Consider the following 23,759-nt stretch of genomic DNA (forward strand, 5'->3'; position numbering starts at 1 on the left):
TAGCAACAATAAACGTTATTCAAAAAGCACGTGGCCATCCATTCATCCTTCCCTTACTTAGTAGTGACCTTGAGCTGAGGAAAAGGAAGAACATACCGTTGCATGACTTCCATGGCCATCTAATATGATCAGACGCGCATCAGAGTCGTCGGCCGGCATTGTCTGGGGCAGATAGACTCTTTCAAGCCATTCAACGCCAATGTGGTCGTCAGTCCACCCGTTAGGCGAAGTTATGTAATACCAGTCTGCTATCTCCTTGAATTCCTCAACAAACCACTGTTTCTGCAGTTCTTTCCCCTTGAAGATTATGCCAGGGATTAAGGCGCGGCCGTCAGCAGTGACAGCTTCGATAAATGAAGTCCAGTTTCGAGTTTGTGGTCCCTTGAGAAATGCCTTCCGCCTTGGGTCCGCGCTTCCAATAACCAGGCTATCTAAGCCTAAATAAAAAGGATTAGTCGGTCAAATTTCAAGCACTGACAAGGTATACAGATAGATGCTTACCGAAACTAGTCATAATACCCCCTTCGTCAACGTTGACGGTGTTTTCAGGCTTGATCCAGCCATACTGGCCCTCCCTGATATCAAAGTACTAATGAACTGCCTTAGGCGTGAAAGAGTCAAACCTTTTGGCTTCTTGGCGTCTACCCATCTTGGTCGTTAGGTCTGTGCGGCGCTTGATAAATCTAGTCACCCAATTGCGTCCTAACTCGGGATGTTCGCCCTGCTGTCTTAACAAGCCCGTGACGCAAGCGCGGATCTGATTGTGGGACGGAGCATAGCCCAGAGATTCCTGACGGAGGATCCAGAAAGCCAATCTGTCCTCTTGATTCTTGGACAAACGTCGGCGAGGCTGAATCTGCTCTTTCACGGCTTTCTGGCCGTTAAGTCTGTCGACTAGAGTGCTTCGAGGCACTCCCCGTCTCTGAGCGGCTTGAGGAGGTGAAACGCCATCATCAGTAACATCCAAGATAGCCTCTGCCATGTTTTCCTCTGTATATTTCCATCGAGGTCTCGACCTAGGCATTTTCTTGTCGTTGTCGCAGATAAAGGTCAAAAAACACGGAACAGAGCGGTGAGGAGTTTGATGATTAAACCAACACTATTTCCATAGCATAGCATGCATAGATCGCGTACCCCGCACAGCCTAAGAGAGCTAAAGTCGTTAACTCTAATTATTTCTATAATCGATAGAGGCATTGTCCTCTAAGTAGCTATTTACTTTGGCCAATTCTGGTATAAGTGAAGTTGGTGAGTTTTGGTGAAGCTTTTTTTATTTTGCTTGCCGAAAGAGGGGGTATGCCGAAAGAGGGGTTGTGGATAGTAGTGGGTTAGATCTCGATGAGTACGATCAGTGGCAACGCAATATCGACGATTCTGACGCCCTCGTTACTGATCCATACGAGTACTGGCACACTAGGCGGCTCAGGTACCCCAAATTGGGTAGGATGGCCCTGGATTTACTGACTGTGGCCCCTATGTCAGCAGATAGTGTGTCGCATATCAGCCTGTCGCACATACGGCATAGCCCACCGGATTATTTCCGGAATTCCACTCGGAATTTCCGTTCCACATGGATTTCCGTCTTCTATATAAGACAGCAACGTCTTTCTCTTTTGTATAGTACAATTGCTCCTTAGATAACTCTCATCAATCGACTGGTGCCATCAATGATCCCTATCGAGCCAATTGTCTGACATAGTGAGAGGTTATTTTCAGTGGCCGGGCAGATGGTTACGAGGCTTAGGAATCGGCTAGATGCTTCAACCATCGGCCTGTGCCAGACTTTACGCAGTTGGCTACGTGCAGGATTGATCGGGCAGTTGGATCAGATACTGGCAGAACCTTCGAAGGAATGATGGCGATATGTCAGGGGTTGAGTTATGCAACAGATTTATTCCCTTGCTCGTTATGTGGAAATCCTTTCCACATTGTGGATTCACATCCATAATGGATACATATCCATCCATACCACCGTCGTGATCTTAGTCATCATCCACATCAATTCCATATCCTCAGATGTGTAGTGGAGTATAGTGGCTTTGAACCCTGGGCAAGCCGGCTTAGGGCTGCCTTATAATGTCGGCCTGCATAACCGGAGAACAACGCTTGCCATTGGCTAGGACTCGGATGAACCGGGTCACTATGGTTCTGCTGAGACAAGAAGTTCCCTTTGTTAAGTGTATGGAGAAAATCACGGAGTAACAGTTGATCAAGGCCATGGTGGTTGTATGCTCCCTCAGCCTCGATGTGCGCTGCCAGAGATTCTTGATGCTTTTGGGTGCCGCAACCATGGATCCCGACCAGGAACTGCTGAATAAACTTCTCTGTGGCATATTCCACATCAGCCCGGGTAATGTCATTGCGAGAATTCGCTTCCTCTTCAGAATACAACTCTGGACTCTGAACTTCGGTTCGGGCTTCGCGCTCGTCTGTGCGGTGAAGGCCTGACTGGTTCGTCATCGTGATAGGAATTCAGCTCGATGTTGTCCATATTGAGGCTACCACCCTCAAAGCCGAGACTAGTAAATGTGTCGCTAGCAGAGATGTCGTCTTGACCCAACTCGCTAGGTTCGGGTTGTGCGCTGCTCCCAGGCCCCGGCGGCCCGTTCTCCGTCGCTGACTCCACAGCTTGAGACGATGATTGAGCCTGATAGTCTGTGATTCTACCGTCTTGTTTCGCTTTTTGACGTTGTCGGTACTTTCGTGCGCGTTGCGCTTGTAAGATCCGACGACGTAGCACTGCAGGATCTTGTTCCTGATCATCCGCCCATCGGGCACGCCTTGTTGCTTTGTTGACTGGTGATAAACCCTGAGTTTGCAGTAATCAAGGTTTTATATTGTGATATTAGGTGGTGTGGAAGCCTGTGTAACATGTCTCAGATGAGGGGACTAAGGGGGTGCAGCAGCCGGTGTGGTCAGAAGAGATTGAGTCAATTGAGCTATTGAGGCAGGCTTCTAACGAGGGGATCCTGCCGGGTCTATGTACTGCAACTTCTCTCTAGATGCATAGAAATTTTAGTGTAATTAGCAGGGGTGGCTAGGAATGCCTTGAGGTATGTAATCTCACCCTTGGATCCCTCCCGGCACCCTCATCCTAGGCCCATTCCAACAACATGTCCGTATGAAGCTCTCATTCCCCTGAAGGGCGGAGGAATGGTAGCCTCAGGCACCTCCCTAGCATCAACATCTGAAGTAGTGCTAACCCGATTAGGAAAGCGTCACGCGCTCTCCCAAAATCGCCGTCGAGGTCGTCGACTTTGACGGTGAATTACAACATGACGAAGAGTCTGGTGACGATAAAAGCTATTTCACCGTGTTCTCTAAGCAACCAGATACCTAGAAACCTTATAAAAGGCCACGAACTCTCGTTGTGGTCTCGAAAACCTAATCCTTAGTTAGCCCCTGGATTAGCAAAGGCCTTCTTATAGTTCCTCTCAAGATGCTATCTTCAGTTCTAGTATAACCCATCTGCACATAACCTATACGATATAATCTGTGCTGCGTGTTGAAACAAAAAGGGTTAGGACCTAGGAGCCTGTTGGGTCTTATATTTCAACACTGCGTCCATATAGTAATATAACACGACAAAGGATACAGCGATTCATTGCCAAGATCCTCTAGTATATAGACCCCCTCAAACTTCCCTAGCTAGACTTACTTTCTAAGCTCCTCAGCTATCAATAACATAGTCAACGCTTGCCTTGCACCAGTTCCCAAGACTAGCCCCTGCGACTGTGATACTATTATTGCTCAACGACGCCCTGATCGCCTCCTGTCACGCTTGACGGGGGATTTAGACTGTGCGTTGAAGCTATTGATTTCTAACTAAATGAATGTCTGAAGTTGGTCTGTTTTATCCTACCTTGGATAGGGTCGTATTCGTCAGCTGTGACGGGGTTTTCATCACTATCTGTTTCATGCAAGTTTGATCCTTCTTGGTTAGACAGCCCGTGTGTCAGAGAAGCCTTAGTGATACGATGTGACACCTGCCAACATAAAACCAACGCCATCTCTACCCTCAGAGTTAGAGTCCGAACGTCACACCGTGATGGCATGCGTTTCTCAATTCACCTTGCCAAATGGGCGCCATCCAGACATGACAGCACCGCTATCTGTCATTACCCCTCTGATGAAACAATTGGCAGAAGCACATATGATTCACGCTTTGGCCCGTGCCACACTGTATTCCGAGCGATCACACCCTTCGCTTCGTCGTAGTTGTTCCCACCGGTATTCATGTTCCTATCGAACCTGGGGAAATTACTGCTTGATATTTCAAGTCGAATTCGATGACCCGCCGGAAAATAATTGCTGGTTGCCTGCATGTCGACCTCGATCGTGTAGACCTCGCTGGGGTTCATCGAAACCGAGTTTTCGAAGCCTGTCCTATATCGAGCCCTGAGGATACCCTCTTGAATATTATAGGCCTTTCCATCGGGGTAGACGTCGACCAGTTTTGCGGTGAAATCCGTGTCCTTTGCAGAGGATGATACCGACAAGACAGCTTTCAACGGTCCAGTCACTTCGACTCCTTCAGTCAAAGGGGGGGTTGTGTAGACCAGCATGTCACGTCTCTCCTCCGTGGACGCTTGGTCGAATGAGCCCTCGGTGTTAGGCTTCCCCGTGCAGCACATGGGGCCACCGAGCGATGGAACGGGATTGCCGGGATCGTACTCAAAGACATCCCGGTTGGATCTTGTCGGTGCCTGGGTAGTAAGGACGCCGTCGCCATTCTTACTGTTCGCAGAGCCCCGACTGTCCAGATAATATTTGGTCGGCCGCGCACGCGCCAGCGGCCACTCATTTTCGCCGCGCCATTGGTTCTTCCCCATTACATATATTTGAACCTTGGGCATCTTCATCACATGGTTGTCGATGCCTTTCAGCCAGTGGTCGAACCAGCTCAAATATATTCCGTAATATCCCAGTCGAGCGTCGCCCAAATCCCTGGCGCCAACGACGGTCTGTTCAGCCGCCGTCTCCGACAAACAATGCGTCGTAGGAGAGATAATGACGAACTGGTTATTCTTGGCTGTCTCGCTAACTGCGTTTTCGGCAAGTAGATTGAACTGATCAAGGACGTCTGCGACGCCATAATCATACCAAGAATCAACGTGAAGTGCCGGAACATCAAACCGGTCCGAACTGTTGACGTAGGGGCGGGCTTCCCACCACGGCGACGAGGGCCGGTTTTCGAACACTGCCTCGTAGTCTGATTTCGGCCCACCGAATTTCTTGAAGGTCTCCACCGTTGGGAGATTGTTTAACATTTCGTCATATTTGGCGGGAGGCGGAACGTAGCCGGGATTGAAATTGACGCCGTCGGTAGCCCAGAAGTCGTCGTTCGAACCCGGGGGCGGGCGAAGACGGATTTTGGAGCCCGATTTCCAGTACCATCCCACCGCCGTCGCAAGTTCCACCGCGCCCCCGACGATTTGCCCGAAATAACGCGACGCCCCCCCGGCACCCTGGGGAATCATCGTAGTAAGATGGGGATTTCGTAATTTGGCACTTTCGATCTGGGCCTCGCCCAAATAGGAACAGCCGTAAGTACCAACTTTCCCGGAGGACCACGCCTGCGTAGCAGCCCATGTGACCGTATCATAACCATCGATGTCGTCAGGAGTCGATATCGTAAAATTCCCCTCCGACTCCAATTTCCCTCTCATATCTTGAACCAAGACAATATACCCCTGCTCTGCGAACCTAAACGGAGCGCTCTCCTTGTCATCGCGGTAGGGCTTCTTGTTATATGGTGTCCTCATGACGATGACGGGCAGTTTTTCCTGCACCTTCATCGGCCGATAGGCATCGGTAGAGAGTTTTGTGCCGTCCCGCATCGGAACCATAATGCTTTTATCGATGTGGACCTGATACCTGGGTGCCGGCCAGGTATTTACATCGATGGCCGGATCAGACGTGGCGTTGGCGCTTGCAGCGACCTGCACAGCCAATCCCACAATAGGGATGAGGGCCGAAGATTTGAAACTCCATAACTTCATGGTTTGGGATAGCGTTCCCGCGACGAACACGAATGCAGCGGCAGCAATCGCGGGTAATTTGTTCAGTGAAAGCGGGCAGCTGATTGAATGAAACGGAGTGATGGATTGCGATGGAGTTCTACTCTCTGAAGGGGTGAAGGCCTGGCTTTTATAGATGGCCCAACGCTCACAGCTCACTCTTTCCGTTTATCCACTAAGAGGTCGCTCTGGCGATCGACATCAGCTGAGCAGGTTTGAGCAAAGTTTGCCACTGCATTACTCAGGTGTCGCGTGCGGTATAACCTTGGTTTGGTAACCGGCTTGCGTTAGCTTTGCGCTAGCTATGGCCGCTTCAGAACAGACATATCCAGCGTCAACGGCGTCAACAGCGTTAACGGCGCGAGCGAATTGACCCACCCGGAACCACCATAGTAAGCATATATACACTAAACCCGGTGAAATTTATAAGGTTCTCGCTATCAAATAGGTATACCGTGAAAACCCTAATTTCATTAATACATACCGGCGCATTACGACAGCGCAAGCTGCTAGCCGCGACGTGTAACAACGTCTTGCCAATCCAAGTTATCACTATTCGCCAACCCTGACAGCCCTTCCGATTCCCCCATCCAGACCTCTTCCAGCACCTCTAAACAGGCTTCAACATTGCGAAACTTCCTCCATTTGTTCATAGTGCACAACCGATCTCTAATGGTTCCAATATGGCCAGCCTCCACCGCCTCACCTCCTGCCATGAAGAGAGGGAAGAGAAACGTACATTCAGCTAGTGACCCTTCTGGCATCTTTGTTGCGATATGGCAAATCGAAGAGACATTGTCCCCCGCTTGACTTTGTGATGTCACTGCGGCCTCGGGAAAGTGGCGTCGCGTGGACCGGTTGAGATAGATGAGCGCAGCATTGCGGTAGGCTTCACTCAGCAAGGCTACCGGTGACTCGGCGACCGCGCATGGGCAACTCCACTCCTGGAGTTCTTTTTCGATCTCATGAGCCCTATCCCAATACGCCTCGTGACCAGAGTACCTAGCCTCTGAACCCCATCCCGAATCATCGTCGTACGGCATCTTATTCTCGGTGTGGTCGGCATTGAGAACACTTATCTCGGAGATCAAGAATAGGATACGGGATGCAAATCCAAAGTAGGGGTCCGCTAGTGTATCATCTGTAGACACCCAGTAGTCCCCGGCCAGGAGCGGTCGCCGATTCAGTGACACGCTCATTAGGACATCATGATAGGCAAAGTTCCGCAGCAGCCACTTGCCCTCAGAGGAGCGCAGCATTGTAGACCTGTCCCTGGGAGCCGGGGACGTGAGGATTTGCTTGGACTGGATCGTGCCCGCGGCGCCAGATAAGTGGAGGGTCCAGCCACTGGTCCCATCCGAGATGGAGTCCATGGAGCACATGGCCATGGCCGCTGCGAGGCACATTTCCCCGGAAAGACTCTCCTCTTGCAGTAACGAGCCAATCTTGGCTAGCGCTTGGCCTCGATGCACTAGAGATATATGGCGGAATTCAGGGCTGCGGAGGGCGAGATGGGCCGATGACCAGGCTACAAGGACATCCACCAGGGGTGGACAATCAAAGGCCATGGGCAGCAGAACTGGCAACGTGGTTAGCATGTATACATTCATCGAGGATTAATTAGATTGTGCTTGCCAGAGAGGAAACAATTATTTTCAATATTGGTCGTCAGCATGAACACAAGAGTGGCCGTGTAGTACCTCATCATAGCCCGCCGGTTAGAGCCCAGGTCCCCAAAGTCATCAGCGTCACCAAATCGCATCAGATCCAGGGGACCACATATCTCAGTCAGCCTCCAGACCTCATGGCCATGATTACAATCACGGTTTCGGGCGCGACGGGCGGCATGGGCGGACTCCAGCTGGCGGTCTGTAAAGTGACTCCTAGCAGCCGATTGAACGCGGCGGGGCGCCTCGCGCTCGCAGACGAGGTTGAGACGCGAGCAATGGCCGCAAATCGGGAAGCCCTGATCGCATTTCTTCTTTCGTTGGCGGCAGGTCAGGCAACCGCGGCGTTGACGAGTGTAGCCACCCTTGGTCTTGGCCTTGGTCTGGGGTTGTATCCGAATTGAGGTGGACATGCTGTCTCATCTGCCTGACTCGATGGCCGTGGGCGCCAATGAAGGATTCAAGGAGTAAAGAACGAGGATCCCGCTGCAGCAAAGGAGTGGAGATGAGTTAATTAAAGTTGAATGTCCGAGGCTGACAGGTCGTGGAGAAGTGTGGATGGTCTCATGCACGGCGTCAACGGCGGGGCTTGCGGTAGTTGATAAAAAAGAACATTTATTGGTGACCTCATGCAGTCAAGAGGGACAGAGTGTGTGTAGTTTGGCCGCAACGGGTCACCTGTCACTGCGGTCTTATGCGTAAGCGTGTTAGACCGCAGCGTCAGAGAGGGCCCGTCCGCGCTCCCTCGTAGGGAGGCAAGTGTCTGTGTATTGTAGTAGTGCTATATACAGAGGGAAGGTGGGGGGGGGTGAAAGTCGAGTCTTGACCGCGTGAGAGATGACGAGACACCTGCCGAGGCGAGCAATTGACTCCCCGTGAGGCAGTTGCAGGAGGGAAGAAAACCCCTCAGTGAACCTTCCGAGCCGGGAAGTCTATTGTGCAGTGTGGTCATCACGTGAGGCAACCCCAATAAAACTACTCCCTATTGAACATTAGCCCGAGCATTCAGCTGTCACGGAGAGGTTATTCCCGTCGGCCCCACAAACATCAACATTCACTCCCACCTCCACGCGACATCCTTAGTCCCTTGATGCAGTCGTTCTGTGGAGAGCCGATTCGCAATAGTCTCTAAACCTGGGCCTTTATAATATACTTTCTCTAATTGTTCTTCCTGCTGCAAGTTACTGATCCTTCCTATTCTAGGACCGGGCTTTAGAGAAACATCAAAGTTCCAGCAGACGCTCGTGGAAGCGCGCCTTTCCTTGGAACTGATTTCCAACAATCCAACTGTGTCATAATCTTGAAGACGTTGAGCTACAAAGGCAAGTAAACGAATTCTCCATGATTGTGGTGGTTGAGACTCCACAGCTAACGTACCTCCGCCCAAACAGATGAGTCAACAACTCATCAAGTCAGTGGTGCCGCTCCATGTTGGGCAATTCATGTTTGTGCGCATTGAAACCAGCGATGGGGTCGTCGGATTTGGCGAGTGTGGCATCTGGGGTCACATCGAAGCCTCTGCCACTGTCGTCACCCGCTTCGCTGAGTATCTCGTCGGCAAGCCTGCTGCGTGCATTGAGCATCATTGGAATGTCATGCATCGGTTCAGCTATTTCCAAGGCCTCGCAATCAACGCAGCTATCTCCGGTATCGATATTGCCTTGTGGGATATCAAGGCCAAGTCTCTTGGTGTTCCCATCTATGAGCTGCTTGGAGGCGCGTGCCGGACCAAGGCTCGTATATATGGTCACATCTACGAGAAGACAATCGAAGCCGTGTTGGAAGAGTGCAAACGCAAGATGGATCTAGGCTACACTGCCTTTGGCCATATTAATCCATTTCTAGATGAGGGCAATGATCAGGTGTACTTCAAAACTCACGTCGACAAGATGAACAATGCCATCGACAACGTCAGAAGGATGCGCAAGGTTGTTGGGGACAAGGTGGATTTGCTTATTGAGCTCCATCGACGACTCACACCTGCCGAAGCAGTCACCTTTTCCAACGCCATCGCCGAGTTTCGCCCCATGTTTGTCGAGGACCCGATCCGGCCGGAGAATGCAGATGCCATGGCGCGTGTGGCCAACGCCATTTCCGTGCCAATCGCCACTGGCGAGCGTTTCTGCACTATATATGAGTTTCAGGCTCTCTTTTCGAGGAATGCCGTGGAATATGCCCGGATCGACGTGGCTGTTTGTGGTGGCATCACCGGCGCCAAGAAGGTCGCTGCCATGGCAGAGGCCCATCATATCCAGGTAGGCTGCTGCGTACCGCTCCTCTCTCCACTGAAAGGGACTCACCGTCTCCAGGTTGTACCGCATAACCCACTATCTCCTATTGGTCTCGCTGCCTGCCTGCAGCTCGCCGCCTCGATCCCAAACTTTACCATACAGGAGTATGCGACTGGGTTTGAGGCGGGAGTCTTTACCTCTACAACTTCACACCTCGGGGCCAATATCGTTGATCATGTGCCTGCGGTGGTGGATGGCTTCGTGGACATTCCTACGGGCCCTGGGCTTGGCGTCAATCTTCTCGATGATGCGCAAACAATTCGACCGGCGTTGGTGCAGCCTATTTCGATGAGGCCTCACAAGGATGGGTTTATCGTCGACCAGTAGAGCATTGATTGTAGGCTTGCCACAGGCCAGGGAATTCACTGGAAGTTGTTATGGACTAGAATAGAGCTGATGACCATGGTTGCTCCCGTTGGCCTCGAACCTCTGAAGAGCGTGACATGTACACAGAGAGTGTTGGTATTGCATCCATCATGTTAACTTTTCAGTTTTGGTATTGCCCCAATAGATGATAGTGCTATGCGGTATTTGGGTTTGTTGTATCCGAACTGTTCTTTGCTGTTGTGGCCGGGCACCCTCCGAGAGGAGAAGAAAATCATGTGTATATTGTGGCTGAGATGCGTCTTTGGAAGTGTTGCCATCATTAAACCTTCAGAAGTCTCATAATCATCATCATCACCCAAGGAGAAGACAAGAGATTAATAACAGACCAACACTACTGGTTACCAAGCGGCTAAACATGGTTCCATACAAGGTTGATATATAAGAAGGCATTCTATTGCGCTGCCCCCGTGGATACCACTGCCGACTTAAAAACCTCTAGTATAGTCTAACGTAACAACAGTCTTGTCCTCTATCCCCTTATTTAGGTGGGATGATTGGCAGAGTCACCCAGTTGGTATACCGAGAGCTAAAGTGAATGTAATTATCACCACCCATGATCTCAGGCGTTCTGTTGAAAAGTAAGAGTTAGTCGAATCATCTTGACCAGATTTGAGGCCCGTTTGCATACCTCTCGTGAGATTGATGAGTAAAGAACCCAGATCCTTGCGTATCACCACTGCTGACCTCTAGTGCGATGACCTCACCCGGCCGCACGACGACGTTGGTAGGCCAGAGCTCGGCATCGACGACGTAAACCTCGCCGGGAATGACTGGAAGCACGTCGGTCGAGAAGAAGTCGCGATGAGGACGGTCCGGGCGGTGGAGGGGATGCTCCGTGTTGACCTTGCGCAGACTGACTCTCTGCCAGCCCTTGCACAGGGGAGCCGGGTCGCCCATGAGCCCAGTGTAGAAGCACTCGTCCCCAGATGGCGAGTAATGGCGCAAAGTGAAGAAGAGGTCTATGTCTTTGGGGATGGGACCCCCGAGCTGAGGCGTTGCCGAAACGCAGACGTGTACGGAGGCCGATAGGGAACACTGTTGCAAAACCCCCCTGTCAGTTGTCTTTTGGGTCCCTTCCCCACTCTTAAGCCAGAAATCACCCCACACCTTATTAGTCCAGATACTTAGGCATGAGTAGTAGAGCAGGTACTGCGGACCAGCAGCGGGCCCGCGCGGTACATATCCGTCCCGCCCAAGCAACCCCCATCGCAAATACTGCGAAGTAGCAACGGGCCCGCGCGACGTTCTAGAATCTCGATCTACACAATGTGGTCTAAGCAGTTTGGTTCTTTTCAAGCAATTCTTAGCGAGCGATACGGTATTGTAATCAACCTGATTTTCATTGGCTGTGGTTGCAAGTCGAACGGCGCTGTGCCGGATGATAATCACTTTTGTCCAGCTTCAAAAGCTGTGGACGTGTATATGCTAGCGTCCCCTTTTCTATAGCCTCAAATTTCAATTCAGAGACTCGCGTTGCGAACTCCATTTGAGTAACAGGCACAATTCTTGCATAAGCGATTTTCACTCCAGGTGCCAACATCTATGTGTGAGCACACAGCGTGATATGCCAGCAGCGGCTTAGCGCAGTGTTCCCCGCGCCGGGTCAGCAGCGGACTAGCGCGGCGATCTCATGCTCAGGACAGTCTAGTGATCATCATCCACCGTAGCAAAGGGCAACATTGTTATGGTTTGTAAACATTAAATCTCGTTCCCAACGTCAGTTTGGTTCTTTTTTTGCCTCCATTTTCTCAACGTCTCTCTTCAAACAGAATGGCACCCCTAGACATCCCCCCTGAGTACGTCTACTGCGTCAAAGCTGGGAAGAAGCATTATGATCTCTTTACCACCATATACGCTGGCGAAAACTATTGTGGCCGTTGCGGCTTAGCCAACCCCTTTCAATCCCAACGCCGGGCCAGGTCTAGGACTCCAGCCCTTCCTGGCCCGTATGATGAGGTGGTTGAGGTGGATGACTCTCCGCCACACCCAGTCAGCCCGGCAAGTCAGCTTATGCGCAACAAACCAAAACCAGTGTCATCTGCCGGTATTGGGTATGCACAACTACTCCCCAACGCAGTGTCTGTCCCCAACGGGGTGACTGCGAATACACGGGCACGCCAACATCCTTTCAAGCCGTCAAGCGGTCCTCCCCATCCGCAGTTCATGGCGATTGCCTCGGCGGCTAGTCAAGCCATTCAGAACACTAAAAGCAGCACCAGAAAGCCTACGAGGCAGCGTACTGGCTACCAATGGGTCCACATCAGTCTCCTACTCATGAGCTTGGAGACCAGGTACTTCAATGGTCTTGCGGTAGAGGTCCCAGAGACAGTGCTGCCTCTAAAAGATACGGTGATCAAGTTCAACTCGGCAGACCTCCTTACCTGGCCCTCGTTCACTCAGACCTTATTCGAACACCTACATCCGCTCCCGAGCACCATAGACCCCACCAACCAAGAGCTTTGGAAGCTTTCTTACGCTTCGTCTTTCTCCGGAAAGAAAATCGTCACCGTTCCCAATACCGATAAGTTCACGACGCCCTCAAGCATGCTCACTTCTGGGCACTTTTCGAACAACCAAGCGGGCCAGTTAAAGGTGCTCGTCGTCCTGACATCGACAGACGTGGGTGACAAGCAGGAGCCAATCACACCGCTAAGGCCAGATGAATATTCAACACCGGCCAAGGACGGCAAGAAACGGAAGGTCAAACAGGAGGATTCGAGCCCAGCTCCTAGGCTCAAGAAACGTATCAAGCAAGAGAGGCAGATCGATCAGGACAATGGTACGAAGAATAGGGAACAGGTCAAGCAGGAAAAGGCAGTTCCAGCTTCCACCTACCTGAACTTGGCGTATGAGGACCGTAACGATATCCTCGACAACATCGTTGTGAAGGGGGATGTGGTTGACCTCAGCGAATCCGAAGACGCGGTCACCGAGCTAATGCTTGATAGCGTCTCTGATGGGGAGGGAGATGAGCGTGATGCAGACCAAGAGGACGAGGTCGACTGTGAGAGCGAGACAAGTCTTTTCAAGGAGTTCGTATGCAACCAGACTAAGCTCTTGCCTATCGAAATACTGATCTCAGCAGGTAAGCCCGCAGTCGGCAGTCATCCCTGACTCCATCGAAGGAGCCCAAACCCAACAATACGCGGATGGTGCTGTTGAAGGACTTCCCCCCGCCCAGTCTATACGTTTTAGAGGCGCAAAGATTCCCATGACCTTTGCCTCTCGACCCAGAAAAAGGAAGGATTGACTACTTAGGTTCCCTATCAGACCGGTCACCATCCTCCCCATCATCACTTATTTCCTCGATGTCATTTCCTTCTTCGTCTTTAACACTAAACTCAACAAGTGGTTGTTCTGCTGGTTCCCTATCTTCCAATTCGTCTTGTCGGGCTTGATCTGCTCGTGTAAGTAATCCTTCCTATATGTAGTTAGACAATTTAATGCGCAGATAGACGCGGTAGCTTATATATTCAGCAACTCCCCTAGTTGGAGCCCTACGGTACGCTAGCATAGGTGGCTGTCTACTTTCGATGTGTTGAATGATCCTGTCCCGAAGGGCAAGGTAGAAGCGCTTGAATGGACGCAGCTTATTAGGGTCCTGGTGATTGCTAAGGACTATGTCATCGTAGCCCATTTCTGTGAGGACACCGCGGCACTACTCCTTCGTCTCTGGCTCTAGACATGTGCTGATATCGATACTAGCCAGGGGTCGTAGCATTTCGCCTAGAACCGGGCGGTCGATAGGGATCCCCCAATTGCAGGCCTTGTCTGGGTCTGGGTAATGATAATTCATCCAGGGCTGGCCGTGGACAACGTGGGGACGGTTCTTCTGGAGGCGTATTTTGTGTAGATTCCACGCTTCGACGAAGTCGAAGAGCTCTTGACGTAGTACACCTTCGAAGACAGCGTAGATAGCAATCTGGTCCTCAAGCATGCTGCCGTCAAAATCCCTATCCCTAGCAAGCTCTCCAAAGTAGTCTACCCACTGTCGGGAACAGACGTGAAGCATGCGTTCCCACCAACCCTCGATTTTGACATTCTTCGTACTCGGTGCCGCCTTGTAGGAATCCTTCAATCGTTTGCCCTGTTGGAAGACCTGTCCATTCCATTCCACGCATCCGCCTGCAGCCAAAGCAAAGTTCCAGTGGGCTGCTGCGACTAATGGCGTTTCACTGCCCCTGTCTGCTTGCAGAAACCACGGGCGGAAGCCATAGGTGTCGCATGCAGCCAAATACTGCTTCAACACACTCAAGGCGGTTGTAGCAGAGTGGCCAACATAGAACCAGATAATGTTGCGTGAGTAGGCGTCGATTGCGGCGTATATCTCGAATCCATACGCCTTGAGCTTATCGTGGCCGTCAATACACCACTGGTAGTTTGGCCCCGGGACAAGGAACTGCCCTTTCTTCCTCCGCATCATCCTTTTGCGCATCTCGACCTCGTTTGGGAACATAATTTTGTACATCTCAAAGAGGGGATCTCTTGGTACCCAGAGCTGCTGTTGCTGGCGCAGATATGGCTGGAGAAACCTTCTGCCGTATCCTGCAATGGCATTGGACCGCTGCGCCATCTCGACAATAACCTGCTCTGTCTTCTCCAATAAGGTAAGGCGTTCTTCATCGCTATTGATGCGACGAACCCAGCGGCGGTCCGGGTGAAGTCTGATCCGTTTTAAACCTCTTTTGGTGATGGGCCAGCCTTGCCTCTGAAGGACACTCAAGGTCTGCTTCTCGGTAAGGCCAACGCGGAAGATAAGGTCGCGGATAGCTTCTACAAGCTCAGGCGTCTCAATGGTACGTGATTGCTGACGCGGAAGTCCCCAGCTGGCTATCCGCCGGGAGATTGTGCTGAGGTCGACAGCGATATGGTGACGCTTCCGAAGCTTATGCCTGATCTTGCTTCGCGAGGCGCCATTGAGGTATAGAAAGGTGATATAGTCACGGTACTGATCGATGGGACTGGGTGGCCGTGCCATGGCGTTGGAGGTGAGTATGTAGGTAGGGGTGATCTCTTGGTGTTGGAAAAGGTGGACTGTTAGGACGGAGCCCCTATTTAAGCAGGGCGAATTGGCTAATTTGCACTACCCCGCAGCGGCTTAATAGCTGGCCCGGTGCGGACTGGGCAACCAGTGAATCAGACGAAATGCAATGCCACTATTGGGGAATGGGAACAATTAGGACCCCACCTTTGGAAGTGACTGCAAGTTTTTAAAAAAAACATTAAATCCCTTCCAACCTCTTTCCTCCCTCTCCTTCTCCACCATGTGGCTAAGAAGTGTGCTTGGCTCCTCGCCTTCAAAGTATAACTTTAATATACTTATTTAGCTTGGACCCCCTGCGCTATTATCATCGCCAAATACATTGAGCGGCCTCCCATGAGCACCGCTCTCGTAGCGAATAAGCTGATAATTAGCAGCGTTATCGCTGCCGATCCCCGATGTCTGGAGCGGCGGCCTCTGTCTCAGCGGGTGGGGATCCCTCCCAGAACCAAAACAGCAAGGAAAAAGGAAAGGTTCAGCCTAGTGGCCGCAAATTCGCGGGCAGAATTATGGTAAATCCAGTCAGCTGCTATACAGCCAAGAGACCGCTACTAACACTCTGTTTGAGCAGAAGAAGAAGAAGCAAAAGAAGAAGGCCCCTCCCATTGGCTCTGCGCGTGACTTCCCCTGCCGCCCCTGCGTTACTCGCGCTACCAAGAGCCCAGGGTATGAGTGCGCCTCCCAGGACAGTAAGTAGCTTGTTTTGCTATTTAAGCTTGCCAGGCCAACATATATGGGATAGATACTGGTGCCGCTTGCTGGGCCTGCGCAAAGAATGGTCATACCTGTAGGCCTGTAAGTAGTCTTCTCCAGCTCTCGGTTAGTGAGCTGCTAATTAGCTGCTATCTAGGTCCCTGCTGGTGCAGTCGCTACTGTGCGTGCCTTTTGGGAGCTGAACCGGCAGATTGACGACATGAGCGAGGATCCTGGCGATGCCTGGCGCTCCGCCGCGCAGCGTGCAGCACAGCAGCTTCGTGCCTGCAGTGCCGCTCCAGCTCCGGCTCTGGCTCCACGTGGTGAAGCAGATGAAAAGACTCTCGAGCAGCGAAAGGTTGCAGCGTTGGAGGCTATTGCTGAGGCTGCTCGGCTCTGGACTGTAGGTGAATCAAACTCGCCAGCTAAGTTCCACTATTAACTTAACGCCTAGCAACTTAACAAGCTAGACGAGGAGAGCGTGGAGGAGGATGAAGATGGAGAGGACGAAGATAACTAAGTCTTGATTATTGTCCGATGTGGAGGGTGGTTACGGGGCGGGGGCTATAACAGGGGGTCTTTATATCCATCGTACAACGAAGCTGCTCTTCGCTAGTCCGCTGCGACCCCGCTGCTGTTGCCGAACCTACTCTTGCGTGTCAAACTAAAGGAATCATGGTTCTAAGGTACATGTCTCAATGTACTGTGGGGCCGTCAATGCATTCGCGCTAACCCATTTTGTCAGTTGGAACGTGCTTTTTGGGTTTTGCAACAGTGACCTCTATAGGCTGCCGCATCCAGGAGCAGATCATGAAGAGCTCGGACGATTTCAGCCTTTTTGCCTGGAGATCGACGGAGAATCACGGCGGACTCCTGGCAACTTCTCCAGCCGCATTTGAAAAATCGCATAATATCGTCCGTTTAGGTCGCTTCCATACCTTCAGCGGCCCCATTTCCGTTGATAATCAAGGTATCCATCTGAAACTCCGTTGTATTCCTCATGAAGCTTCCCAACCCTTCAGTCTCGCCGTCCTCAATTGTACGGAAATTGGAAACCTCGAAAAGCCAATCGCAATCTACCTCGAAGCTATGGATTTGACGAAGCAATACTTTAGGAGGGTTCAGAGTGAGGAATTGCACTTGCTACATCAGCGTGGTTCTACCTGGCCCGAGACAGCCATATGTGTTCAACAACCACATGCACCACATACGAGGAAGCCAAAGGACACGAAAATTTCTAGAGTGAGACAAGCAGAAACAACGCCTCTGCTATATGCAGCCAGACGAGGGCTCGAATCGACGGTGAAGGAGTTCTTAGGCTGCAATGCGGGTCAGGTCAACTTGCGGGATGCGAGGAGACGAACGCCACTATGGATAGCGGCACAGGGGGGACATGAGGCGGTCGTCAAGCTGCTCCTGGGTCGCAGCGATGTGGAAGCCGACTCAAAGGATGAGAATGGACGGACGCCTCTATGGATAGCGGCACAGGGGGGACATGAGGCAGTAGTCAAGATGCTACTGAATCATAGCGATGTGCAAGCCGACTCAAAGGATGCGAACGGACAGACGCCGCTATCAATAGCGACAGAGAACTGGCACAAGGCGGTTGTCAAGATGCTACTGGATCGCAGCGATGTGGAAGCCGACTCAAAGGATGCGAACGGACAGACGCCGCTATCGATAGCGGCCGGGGGACATGAGGCGGTAGTCAATCTGCTGCTGGATCGCAGCGATGTGGAAGCTGACCCAAAGGATGAGAACGGACGGACGCTGCTATGGAAGGCGGTAGCGGGGGGCGATGAGGCGGCAGTCAAGATGCTACTAGATCGCGGAGATGTGGAAGCCGACTCGAGGGATTCTTGGGAGCGGACGCCACTATGGAAGGCGGCAGCGGGGGGGCATGAGGCAGTTGCTAAGCTTCTGCTAGCCCGTAGTGATGTTGGGGCTGACGTAAAAAATTACGGCAGGCTATAGGGGTGACTGTTGCAAAACCCCAAAATCCACCTCGAAAGTATCGAAATGGGCTAGCGGCATGGACACCCCGCCCCGCAGTACATTGCTCCATGTACCTCAGCGTAGGTTACCTGCATTTTTTTTCGCGTTTCAACAGATGCAAGTAAAGCAGCGGGGCCGCAGCGGACCAGCAAAGCGCATTTTCATTCCCGTTCTACAGACATCGTTGGAAGAAACTGCGAGTTCCCCTTAACTTCAGGATCAAGATTAAAGTTTGAAGTCCTACCATTAAGGTTCAAAGTCCTAGATGGGATCACTCAAGGATATAAAGCCTCAAAGGAATAATTTAACCAAGAATAATTACAATCAGTACAATAATTACTTTTTCGTCAAGTGCACGCAGCACCCCTGCGCAATCCAACAACAGATCAGCCGCCACCATGGCGGTCGAATCGGGAGACACCAACGCTTAACTGTCCTCTTCCTCTTCCTCTTCCTCCTCGTCCGGCTTGTTGAGCTACTGAGCGTCGAGTTAGCAGTGAAAATGTATTTGACGACTTGATCCCGCTCACAATCCAGAGCCGAGCGGCCTCGGCAATGGTCTCCAGTGCCATGATCTTTCGCTCCTCGGGGCTCTTCTCGGCTATCTCGCCAAACGAGGCCAAAGCGGGAGCTGGTCCTGGAGTGGCAGGAAGAGCCGCACCACCGCCGCAAGCTCGTAGTTGTTGTGATGCGCGCTGTGCAGCAGTTCGCCAGGCATCATCTGCATCGGCATTTGCACGCTTGAGCTGCCGATTCAGCTCCCAAAAGACACGGACAGCACCAACAGCACCAACAGGGACCTAGAGATGCAACTTCATCAATGAGTCGTCGCCCTACACAAGCAGAGATGCCTTACCGGTTTGCACGTGTGAGCGTTCTTTGCGCAGTCCCAGCACGCAGCACCAGTATCTATTCCGTGCTCGTCAGCATAACAGTCGTATACTTCTAAGGCAATCCAACATACTGTCCTGGGAGGCACATTCATGACCGGGAGCCTTGGTGGCGCGCGTGACGCAGGCGCGACATGGAAAGTCTCGCACCGAGCCGAGGGGAGGGACCTTTTTCGTCTGCTTCTTCTTCTGCTCGAACAACCTTGTGAGCTGCCGTCCTTCTGTCAGAAAAGGAACTGACCAGATCTCACGGTAATTTTGCCTGTGGATTTGCGGGCGCTGGGCCGCATAAACCCTGTGCGCTTCATGGACGAACTTGCATTCGTCGCTTCAGCGGCTACAGTGCCGCCCGCCGTGACGAAATCAGCCGTGGACATGACAGCGCCGACGACCACTGGCCTTTCCACAGGATGCAGAGGGAAGTAAGGAACTAAACTGAAACAAATTTGGGTTCTGTAAATATTTGCAGTACCAAGGGTTGAAGACTACTCCGATTTACCGGTGGCACTCAGTAGTACTACCTTCCCAAATGAGAAGCATTGATCCTTTTGGTGCCTCGGTGGCGTTCCACCAACAGCCCCTGACGCTAAGCCGCTGCGGGCCAGTGTCAACACCGCTGCGGGGCTTTGCGGTGAGCCCATCTCAGGACAAAGACCAGGTCGTCGCCGCTCTACCCCTTTCATGATTTCATGGTGTAAACACCAAGAAATATGCCCACACATTCGACTAACGCCGACGCAAATGGCACGGCCACCGAACCCGATCGATCAATACCGTGACTATGTCACATTTCTTTATCTTAACGGTGTCTCGCGAAGCAAGATCAAGTATAAGCTTCGGAAGCGTTACCATGTCGCCGTCGATCTCAGTACAATCTCTCGCCGAATCGCCAAATGGGATCTGCCGCGGCAGCAAGCCCGTACCAGAGAAACTCCGGAGTTGATAGAGGCGACGCGCGACCTGATATTCCGCGTTGGACTATCGGAGAAGCAAACGCTCAGCGTTCTACAGAGGCAGGGCTGGCCGGTCACGAAAGAAGGCCTAAAGCGCATCAGGCTTCACCCGGACCGCCGCTGGGTACGCAGGCTCAATAGCGACGAAGAACGACTTGCGTTATTGGAAAAGACAGAGCAAGCCATCATCGAAATGACGCGACGGTCCAACGCCATTTCGGGGTATGGCAAAAGCCTTCTCCAGCCTTACCTACGTCAGCAAAAGCAGCTTTGGGTACCAAGAGACCCCCTCTTTGCGATGTACAAAATCATGTTCCCAAATGAGGTCGAGCTCCGAAAAAGGATGTTTCGGAGGAAGAAGGGACAGTTCCTTGTCCCGGGGCCAAACTACCAGTGGTGCATTGACGGCCATGACAAGCTCAAGGCGTACGGATTCGAGATATACGCCGCCATCGACGCCTACTCGCGCAACATTATCTGGTTCTACGTTGGCCACTCTGCTACAACTGCCTTGAGCGTACTGAAGCAGTACCTGGCGGCATGTGACGCCTATGGCTTCCGGCCATGGTATTTGCAAGCAGACAGGGGCAGCGAAACGCCATTGATCGCAGCAGCCCATTGGAACTTTGTATTGACCACGGACGGACAAGTGGAATGGCATGGGCAAGTCTTCCAGCAAGGCAAGCGATTGAAGGATTCATACAAGGCAGCTCCAAGTACGAAAAATGTCAAGATTGAGAGTTGGTGGGAGCGTATGCTTCATGTCTCGTCCCGGCAGTGGGTAGACTACTTTGGGGAGCTCGCCAGGGACGGCGACTTCGACGGCGACATGCTGGAGGATCAGATTGCCATCTACGCCGTCTTCGAAGATGTATTACGCCAAGAACTCTTCGACTTTGTGGAGGCGTGGAATCTTCATCGAATACGCCTTCAAAAGAACCGTCCGCACGTGGTTCACGGCCAGCCCTGGATGAACTACCATTACCCCGACCCGGACAAGGCATGCAACTGGGGTATCCCCATAGATCGCTCAGTTCTACATGAAATGGAGCGACCATTGGCGGATATTGATATTAGCACGTGTTTGGAACCGGAGACAAAGGATTGGTGTCTCCAAGTTCTCCGTGGAATGGGCTATGATCAGGTTGTCCTTGGGACTAGCCAGGAGCCGGACAAGTTACGGCCCTTCAAGCGTTTCTATCTTGGTCTCCGGGACAGGATTATTCAACACATCGAAAGTGGCCGGCAGCCTATACTGGCATACCGCAAAGCGCCAACTGGGGGAGTTGCCGAATATGTAAGCACACTGTCTTTTTGCGATGTAACCAATCTAAATGCATATAGCAAGCATTACTTGAACGGGCAGATCAAGCCCAAGAAGAAGAGCTAGCAGATGGAGAACCAGCAGAGCAACCACTTGTTGAGCTGGGATTTGAAGACGAGGAAGGAAATGACATTGAGGGAATAAGTGATGACGGAGAGGAAAGCGACAGTTCAAATGGGGAGCCAGAGTAGTCAATCCTTCCTTTTCTTATATCGAACGGCGAACGTCGTGGGGGTTTTTGTCCCTTTGAAGCGTGTAGAGTGGGCTGGCGGAAGGGCTCTAGGAACATCAGTGTCGGACAGTCGTGTTTGAGTTTCCTCAACGGTTCGACGAATCAATTCTGAGTTTGTCTGTTAGGGTCAGTGCTCGGCTCGGTGATGCAGTGGGGTGGTTTCTTACGAACTCTGGAACAAAACCTGTCACTTCCTCACAATCTTCGTCAACTTCACCTTCTTGGTCGGACCCGCCCTCGCTTCCCTTCGCATCAGACATATTGTCAAACACAAGATCGCAAAGTGGATCGTCCACTTCACTTAGATCTACCACCCCTCCATGTCCAACGAAGTCTTTGATAACATCTTCAGGCTCGTCGCGCGTCGGGCTTTGATAGTGGGAAGTTGGAACAGGCTCTTCCTTTTTGATTTTGACATGTATCTCCTGTTTGACCTGACCCACCTCTGTAGTATCCGCCTCTTCTTTAATCCGCGCCTCTTGCTTGACACGCTTTTGGCGCCCAGAGGACGGGCTTGTACCCTCTTGCTTGACCTTCCGCTTCTTGCCCTCTTTGACGGGGGTCGAGTACTCATCCGGCCTCAGTGGTGTGGCCGGCTCTTGCTTATCAACCACTTCCGTAGATGTCAGGACAACTAGCACCTTCAACTGCCCAGCCTGGTTATTCGAAAAGTGCCCCGATGCGAGCATGCTCGACGGCGTCGTGTATTTGTCGGTATTGGAAACGGTAACGATCTTTTTGCCAGAGAAGTTCGAAGCGTAGGAAACGGTCCAGAGATCTTTGTTCGTAGGATCGATCGTGGGTGGAAGTGGACGGAGGTGATCAAACAAAGTCTCAGTAAATGAGGGCCAAGTCAGCAGATCTACTGTGGAAAACTTGATCACCGTATCTTTCAGTGGCAGCACCGTCTCTGGGACTTCCACTGCAAGTCCATTGAAGTACTTGGCCTCCAAGCTCACAAGTAGAAGGCTGACATGAACCCAATGGTAGCCAGTGCGTTGCGTCGCCGGCTTTCTGGTGCTGCCTTTGGAGTTCTGGATAGCGCGACTGGCCGCTGATGCGACAGTCATGAACCGATGGTCGCTTGATGCCTCGGAGGGAGGTATGCGTGCCCGCGTGTTCCCCGCGCCAGTGGCAGACACTTCGCTGGGAAGTAGCTGGGCGCACCCAATGCCGATGGATGACACTGGTTTCGGTCTGTCACGCAGCAGCCGACTTGCTGGACTGACCGGCCGTGGTGGAGAGTCCTCTACCTCGACCACCTCATCATATGGGCCAGGAAGTGCCGGTGTTTTCGACCTGGCCCGACGCTGGGATCGAAAGGGATTGGCCAAGCCGCACCGGCCGCAATAGTTCGCGCCAATGTATATGGTGGTAAAGAGATCATAGTGCTTCTTTCCGGCTTGGATACAATAGGCATGCTCAGGAGGGATATTTGGAGGGCCCATTTCGCTTGAATGAAGAGTGCAGAACTGGTGAAAGAAGAAAAGGTAAACAGACTGCTGTTGGAGATGAGCTTTTAATATATGTCGAACAAAACGACCATGTCCTCTGCCATGGCGGATGAAGAACGCTAGGCTCAATTTAGCAGGAGGTTATTGTGCTAGTCCGCTGCTCATCTACTGCGGGATCACTGCGGTGCCCTGTCGCTGCCTCGAGACGCTGCGCAACGCTTGGAGGGCGAGGACCATGAAGTGAAGGTTGCACACAGAAACTAGCCACGGGCAAGATGGAGGTCAAGATTTCGACTCCCGGCCCCAACTGGGGCCATTGGGCTGTGAAAATTGTCTCGACAATCCCGAGGGCGTCGGAATTATTGCATTTGCATTCTCTGTAGAGTGTCGGCATATACATATTTCCAGTGCTGCTTCCAGGGTAGGAGGCTGGGCGACCTACGCTCTGCTCGTCTTAGTACAGCTGCTGTCCGGATTCCATGAGCATGGCAAACGAGAACTGTTTGGTAAAAAAAAAAAACGTCTCTCAATCGAATCCGCCTGGACAATATCAATCCCTCTGTCAAGACTGGGCTTAGAGTATTGCGTTGTGCGTATCAATGTGCTAGCCAGTTTTATGTAGACTGCTGGGCTCGTTTAATACATTTGCTGCTGCAGGTGGAGGCGGACTCAGAGAATATGAACGCGCGGGCTCGCTGCTAGTCCGCAGTACATTTTCCATGCCGACCCGAAGTACTCGGATGACTAAGGGGCGGGGCGCCTAGACTCAAAAGGGACTGACAGGGAGTTTTGCAACAGTCCCCCCTATCGCC

At 51.9% G+C, this 23,759-nt stretch overlaps 8 protein-coding genes across 8 annotated transcripts; 4 read left to right on the plus strand and 4 right to left on the minus strand.

Moving 5' to 3' along the window:
• Positions 1-3,545: 3,545 nt before the first annotated feature.
• On the minus strand, positions 3,546-6,200 carry NECHADRAFT_102257 (uncharacterized protein; the record flags this gene model as incomplete). The annotated part of the gene is made up of 4 exons (XM_003044144.1): positions 4,202-6,200; positions 3,863-3,886; positions 3,659-3,674; positions 3,546-3,558 (listed from the first exon to the last, which is right to left on the minus strand). The coding sequence occupies exons 1-4, from the start codon at positions 6,000-6,002 to the stop codon at positions 3,546-3,548; spliced, it is 1,854 nt and encodes a 617-aa protein (XP_003044190.1). The 5' UTR covers positions 6,003-6,200.
• A 2,878-nt stretch (positions 6,201-9,078) lies between these two features.
• NECHADRAFT_55315 (uncharacterized protein) lies at positions 9,079-10,305 on the plus strand (the record flags this gene model as incomplete). The annotated part of the gene is made up of 2 exons (XM_003044100.1): positions 9,079-9,942; positions 9,997-10,305. The coding sequence occupies 2 exons, from the start codon at positions 9,079-9,081 to the stop codon at positions 10,303-10,305; spliced, it is 1,173 nt and encodes a 390-aa protein (XP_003044146.1).
• Positions 10,306-10,842: 537 nt separating this feature from the next.
• On the minus strand, positions 10,843-11,262 carry NECHADRAFT_88562 (uncharacterized protein; the record flags this gene model as incomplete). The annotated part of the gene is made up of 2 exons (XM_003044145.1): positions 10,843-10,933; positions 10,994-11,262. 2 exons carry the CDS (start codon positions 11,260-11,262, stop codon positions 10,843-10,845), a joined length of 360 nt encoding a protein of 119 aa, XP_003044191.1.
• Positions 11,263-12,135: 873 nt separating this feature from the next.
• On the plus strand, positions 12,136-13,560 carry NECHADRAFT_88563 (uncharacterized protein; the record flags this gene model as incomplete). Its single annotated transcript, XM_003044101.1, has 2 exons — positions 12,136-13,450; positions 13,547-13,560. The coding sequence occupies 2 exons, from the start codon at positions 12,136-12,138 to the stop codon at positions 13,558-13,560; spliced, it is 1,329 nt and encodes a 442-aa protein (XP_003044147.1).
• Positions 13,561-14,023: 463 nt separating this feature from the next.
• Positions 14,024-15,343, minus strand: NECHADRAFT_88564 (uncharacterized protein; the record flags this gene model as incomplete). Its single annotated transcript, XM_003044146.1, has 1 exon — positions 14,024-15,343. One exon carries the CDS (start codon positions 15,341-15,343, stop codon positions 14,024-14,026), a length of 1,320 nt encoding a protein of 439 aa, XP_003044192.1.
• A 461-nt stretch (positions 15,344-15,804) lies between these two features.
• Positions 15,805-16,619, plus strand: NECHADRAFT_88565 (uncharacterized protein; the record flags this gene model as incomplete). The annotated part of the gene is made up of 5 exons (XM_003044102.1): positions 15,805-15,918; positions 15,951-16,095; positions 16,149-16,201; positions 16,257-16,502; positions 16,554-16,619. The coding sequence occupies 5 exons, from the start codon at positions 15,805-15,807 to the stop codon at positions 16,617-16,619; spliced, it is 624 nt and encodes a 207-aa protein (XP_003044148.1).
• Positions 16,620-18,521: 1,902 nt separating this feature from the next.
• NECHADRAFT_88566 (uncharacterized protein) lies at positions 18,522-19,361 on the minus strand (the record flags this gene model as incomplete). Its single annotated transcript, XM_003044147.1, has 4 exons — positions 18,522-18,569; positions 18,625-18,894; positions 18,951-19,003; positions 19,226-19,361. The coding sequence occupies 4 exons, from the start codon at positions 19,359-19,361 to the stop codon at positions 18,522-18,524; spliced, it is 507 nt and encodes a 168-aa protein (XP_003044193.1).
• Positions 19,362-19,725: 364 nt separating this feature from the next.
• NECHADRAFT_55227 (uncharacterized protein) lies at positions 19,726-21,327 on the plus strand (the record flags this gene model as incomplete). The annotated part of the gene is made up of 2 exons (XM_003044103.1): positions 19,726-20,211; positions 20,332-21,327. The coding sequence occupies 2 exons, from the start codon at positions 19,726-19,728 to the stop codon at positions 21,325-21,327; spliced, it is 1,482 nt and encodes a 493-aa protein (XP_003044149.1).
• Between the last annotated feature and the right edge of the window lie 2,432 nt (positions 21,328-23,759).

This window comes from Fusarium vanettenii (assembly GCF_000151355.1).
Source record: "Fusarium vanettenii 77-13-4 chromosome 14 genomic scaffold NECHAsca_24_chr14_5_0, whole genome shotgun sequence".
Classification (NCBI taxonomy): Eukaryota; Fungi; Ascomycota; class Sordariomycetes; order Hypocreales; family Nectriaceae; genus Fusarium; species Fusarium vanettenii.